The 5,106-nt window shown below is 52.2% G+C and overlaps 1 protein-coding gene across 1 annotated transcript; it reads right to left on the bottom strand.

The window, feature by feature from the left end:
- Nucleotides 1-700: 700 nt before the first annotated feature.
- On the bottom strand, nucleotides 701-4,760 carry LOC137903971 (neuritin-like). Its single transcript, XM_068748144.1, has 3 exons — nucleotides 4,706-4,760; nucleotides 2,182-2,317; nucleotides 701-941 (listed from the first exon to the last, which is right to left on the bottom strand). Exons 1-3 carry the CDS (start codon nucleotides 4,758-4,760, stop codon nucleotides 701-703), a joined length of 432 nt encoding a protein of 143 aa, XP_068604245.1.
- Between the last annotated feature and the right edge of the window lie 346 nt (nucleotides 4,761-5,106).

The following is a 5,106-nucleotide window of genomic DNA, read 5'->3' as shown; positions in this document are numbered from 1 at the left end:
CTAAGGAGCCGGCTAAGCTTAATGCTACCGGCTACATCCCTGCAGCACAGAGCTATGAGACAAAGAGGAGCTAACGGGTAAAGTAGCTCGCCAGTTCAGCAACCAAAAGGGAAACGTTTGAATTTGATGACAGGTCAAAGGTCAAAGCGGTGTCTCCAATCAAATGATTTCGATGCGATTAAAATGGTAGAAGCCGGAGTGAGTTTAGCCAATAAGAACACGTGTCGCCACGGAGCGTTGGGTCCGCCCACCTCCTGCGTTCGATAGTCAACCGCCCGTGATGGAGGAGCGGCGGCGGCTGGCGGGAGCCGAGGATGGAGTCTATGGCGCTGGATTCTGTACCTGAGGCTACGTGGGACCGCTAACATACAGCCTGGTACCGAGGCAGCGCCCGGCGGTCGCACGCCGCCGCCGCCGCCGCCCCGCCGAGCAGACGAAACATCAATAATGCATGGTTGACTTTAATTCTGTGTAATTCCACGATTGTAAGCGGGCAAGGTTCCATCAAACGCTCATCACTGTCCTCTCTGCTCAATGCCGTGTTGAATATTTCATGGGGTCGACCTCAGGGTCAGGTCAGCGCGTGATTGGACGAGGCTCCGGGCGAGCCGCTAGCGCTGTTAGCATCCAGTTTGTGATGAATTCTGTTGTTTTTCTCTTTTCTTTTTCTCTTTTCTTTTTCTTCGTTTCCCTTCTCGTGTTAAAACGCCAGCCAGGTCAGTATGGTGGGCAGCGCGGCGAGGGCCAGGGCGCGGCCCCGGCCCCGGCCCCGGCCGTTGGAGGGTCCGGGCGCTCCGTTGCCGGCGCCACAGAGTTCAAACAGGCTCCCGTGGAACGCCAGGCTGCGGGACTCCTGCTTCAGCTTCTCCCAGAGATCCGTGGCCCCCTCCTGGCAGTCGGCGAGCGCCGTGGCGGCGCACGAGTGGAATCTGTCCCAGTAGCTGCAGGAGAGAGCACAGCTAGCGTTAGCACCACGTGCTCCTCACCGGAGTGGGAGGCGGCCTCTGAACTGACAGTGGGACGCTGGGAGGTCGTACGATGTATGAAACTTTATTTCCGTCTTTTCCTTTCATCCTCTTTTTCTCTATTTATTTTACATTATATTTCTTTGTTTTGTGTGCCCCCCCCCCCTCCTCCTGGTTGTCATAGCGACGCCTGGCTTCTGACACAGCGGCTCTAATCTAATCTGCTCTTATTGATGACGACCTCCTGAACCGGGAAGTGTCGACGCTCCGGGGGGGGGGGGGGGGGTGTTAAAGCGCCCCTCCTGCCACGCCTCGACACCGCTGTGATGGAGCTGTCACTGAATTACCTTTGTGTGTGTGTGTGTGTGTGCGTGTGTGTGTGCGTGTGTGTGTGCGTGTGTGTGTGTGTGTGTGTGTGCGTGTGTGTGTGCGTGTGTGTGTGTGTGTGTGTGTGTGTGCGTGTGTGTGTGCGTGTGTGTGTGCGTGTGTGTGTGTGTGTGTGTGTGCGTGTGTGTGTGCGTGTGTGTGTGTGTGTGTGTGTGTGTGTGTGTGTGTGTGCGTGTGTGTGTGTGTGTGCGTGTGTGTGTGTGTGTGTGTGTGCGTGTGTGTGTGCGTGTGTGTGTGCGTGTGTGTGTGTGTGTGTGTGTGTGTGCGTGTGTGTGTGCGTGTGTGTGTGCGTGTGTGTGTGTGCGTGTGTGTGTGTGCGTGTGTGTGTGTGTGTGCGTGTGTGTGTGCGTGTGTGTGTGTGCGTGTGTGTGTGTGTGTGTGTGTGTGTGTGTGTGCGTGTGTGTGTGTGCGCCCGCGCTCATGGAGGGGTGGGGGCGTCTCACTGCAGCGTACCATCTGGTGCCACCGAGTTTGGGGGGGGGGGGTTCAGAACGACTTCCTGTTTGTACTCTCTACTACGCCGGAGCGTCCAATCAGCATCTGTGTTCAGCTCAGGTGTGACCCCGCCCCTCCAGAAGCAGCTCCTCCTCCAGAAGCAGCTCCTCCCCCCTCTATACATTCATGTTCGGGTTCTAACTTGTTCCCGTGTCCCGTGTCCCCTGTCCCGTGTCCCTTGTCCCCTGACCCCTGTCCCGTGACCCTTGTCCCGTGACCCCTGTCCCTGTCCCTTGTCCCCTGTCCCGTGACCCCTGTCTCGTTTCCCCTGTCCCCTGTCCCATGACCCCTGTCCCGTGTCCCCTGTCCCGTGTCCCTTGTCCCCGGGACGCACCTGCAGATGGTGTGCAGGTTGTCCCGCTCGTCCAGGTCGGGGGGGTAGCTCGCCATGTTGTCCCCCAGCTGGAGCAGACAGTTGGAGAAGCCTTTGAACACGGAGTCGCACTGACCGGCGCTGACCAGCAGGGACCCTGGGGGGGGGGGGGGTTAGGGTTAGGTCTCACCTACATGTTTGATCAGCTGTAATCACACCGGGTGGACGCCTCCACACGCACACACACGCGCGCGCGCGCTGCGCTGATTGGTGTGTGCGTGGTTCGTTAAGGACTTGATGGATGATTCGGTTAACGCGCCGCCGTCTCTGGCTCCGCCCCGTCACGCCGGACTAACACGCGTGACGTGTCGTTCGAGTCGTCACCGGAACACGGTAAACCGTCCGTGACGCGTTTACATCCGGCTGGGGCTTTGCTCTGTTTCTATTGGTCGGTTTATGAGACGCGGCGCGGCGCGGCGCGTGAAGGAGGGTGCGTTTCTGGCGTCCCGGAGCTAACGGACATCAAGTAAGTCATGAAATGTTGTTGTTGTTATGGCAACGATTCTAAAGAATTCCCTGTTGTGGATAATAATTCATTCATTCATGCGGGTCTCAGGTGTTGCTGTAGCCCCGCCCAGCTTGCCGTGAGAGGCGGGGCCACACAGAACCCGGGCAGACATGGGGAGAACACAAACTCCACACAATTAGGATTCAAACCCAGAACCTCTTCTTGCATAAGAGCTTGAAATATGCAGATATTTATTTATCAATTATCGATTTTATGACTTTCTAAAATTCTCGTTTTAATATTTCTCTCTCTCCTGGTGTCTCTCTATCTCTGTGGCATGACGTCATCTCTAACACACTGCTTCCTCGCTGCAGCAGCAAAACGAGCCAATCAGCAGCGGAGAAGGTCACCTGAGACCGTGAATGAGGTGACCCCCCCCCCCCCCCCCACACACACACACACACACCTAATTTCATTGATTTTAATGGGAACACAAACATCATCCTTGAATATTTACAGCGTTAATAATTTATTAAATCAAGACAGAAAAATATTTAGTCTTTTTATATTTGTACGTTTCATTGACGTCACGTTTAAAATTCGTTTTTATTGTATTCTCTCATTTTTTAATTTCCTTTATTTTATTTTCTGAAACCAGGACAGTTCAACACGCGCACGTCGACGGGGACGCGCAGCATTTTCAGCACACACACACACACACACGCGGCTGCCTGCAGTGCATCGATGCCAAAAGCAGCGTGTTGTAGCTCAGACACACCCACCTCCCACACGCACGAGGATTTCTTTACGCGCTAAAAATCCACAAAAATACAACAATTAACAAACAAATAATTTTATACCCATTTAAAAAGATTCACTGCAAATAATTCGTTTATTAAAATCTTCCCTCGAAACGAATTTCAATTATTTATTTATTTTTTATTTGTTTTATTTTTGCTGCTGATTTTAAAATAATTTCTCATCAAACGATTTAAATAAAGAAGAAAGAAAAGAGTAAACTCTGCACCTCCTCCCGGCCGGAGCACCGGAGCACCGGAGCATCAAACCTCCAGAAGCAGGAGCATCTGAATAATTCACGTTGTCTCTTCACACACGCGCGCACGTACACAAACATACAAACACTCGTGTACGTGCGCGCGCGCACTCCCCCACAGCGTCGTTATGCAACCGTACACGCATGCAGCAAACTCATCGTGGCGCCCTCCGGACATTAGACCGCCGGTTTCTCCGGTTGAGACAATTCTCACGTGATTTTTTGACATATTAAATATTAATAGGAATTTAGCTTCCGTCACGCACGGGGCTTGACGTGATTCGTGCGTGTTCACAGTGAGATGTTGGAATAAAATAAATGCTTGAATGCAGGTGCGGTTCTAACCCGGGACGGTCCGGACCGGCGGGGAAACGGTTCCCGTTTTACCGGCAGCGAACTGACCTTCAAACGGATTTCATTGAACGTGTAGAACAGACACCGCAACAAGGCGCCGCCGCTCAGCGGCCGGTCGGCCGGTCGGTCGGCCGGTCGGTCGGTCGGTCGGTCTTTATTGTTCGATTTGATTCGTTTATTATTCGATGTTTGTCCCCTCATTAAAATGTGGAGTTATTTCTGAAGGTGAAAAAAATCAGTTCGGGACAACGGGGGGGGGGAGTAGAGGGAGGAGGGGGGCATTCCCCTTGTTAGCGCGCACGTTCGCGCGCGCTCAAGTGTAGCCCCGTTAAATTAAACGCGAAAAGATCAAATGATCAAAATAAATTCGTAAAACAAAATTTATTTCACCTCGAATATTTACAAGAAAAATAACAAACAATTCTGTTCCGATTTGAAAAAAGTATTTTCTAAAATAAACTCGTTTTTTTATATTGAATAATCAGAAAAAAAAATATGTTTAACGTTTTAAAATTACATTATTCGAAAATGTCGATTTTTGTTCCGAACAGACGAGAAGAAAGTCCCGGTCTGGTCCCGGTCCGGTCCCGGTCCGGTCCCGGTCCGGTCCCGGTCCGGTCCGGACTCACCGATGTGGAGCGCCAGGAAGAGGACGAGGCACCTGGACCAGCTGACTCCCATCATCCGCTCCTCCTCACCAGGAGACACCAGATTCAGCAAGTTGGAGCGCAGCGGAGCAGGAGGTGCAAGCAGCTACATCCGATGCTCCTCCTCCTCCTCCTTCCTCGTCTGCGCTCTTCTTCTGCGCCTCCTGCTCGTGACTGTTCTGCTCTGCGCCTCCTGCCAGTTTTACTCTGGAGAGAGAGAGAGAGAGAGAGAGAGAGGGGGGACGGGCTCCCTCCTCTCTCTCTCATTATTTTTTCATCTTCTCATTCATTCAGTTATTTTTCATTTTTGCCTCCAAAATCGTTGATTTGATCAGAAACTGAAAAAAAGCGTCATTTATCATAAAATCACGTGTTTGAAAATA

The sequence above is a fragment of the Brachionichthys hirsutus genome, chromosome 14 (genome assembly GCF_040956055.1).
Source record: "Brachionichthys hirsutus isolate HB-005 chromosome 14, CSIRO-AGI_Bhir_v1, whole genome shotgun sequence".
Taxonomy (NCBI): domain Eukaryota; kingdom Metazoa; phylum Chordata; class Actinopteri; order Lophiiformes; family Brachionichthyidae; genus Brachionichthys; species Brachionichthys hirsutus.
Note: the sequence above shows the minus strand (reverse complement) of the source record. Positions and strands in the feature narration are given on the sequence as shown.

What these genes read in the sequence shown, in the direction of transcription:
- LOC137903971 (XM_068748144.1), bottom strand. Translation starts at nt 4,760, where the DNA reads ATGATGGGAGTCAGCTGGTCCAGGTGCCTCGTCCTCTTCCTGGCGCTC. An exon ending in CTTCCTGGCGCTCCACATCG is followed by an intron (nt 2,318 to 4,705) that starts GTGAGTCCGGAC and finishes CCCCCCCCCCAG; the next exon opens with GGTCCCTGCTGGTCAGCGCC. An exon ending in AACCTGCACACCATCTGCAG is followed by an intron (nt 942 to 2,181) that starts GTGCGTCCCGGG and finishes TCTCTCCTGCAG; the next exon opens with CTACTGGGACAGATTCCACT.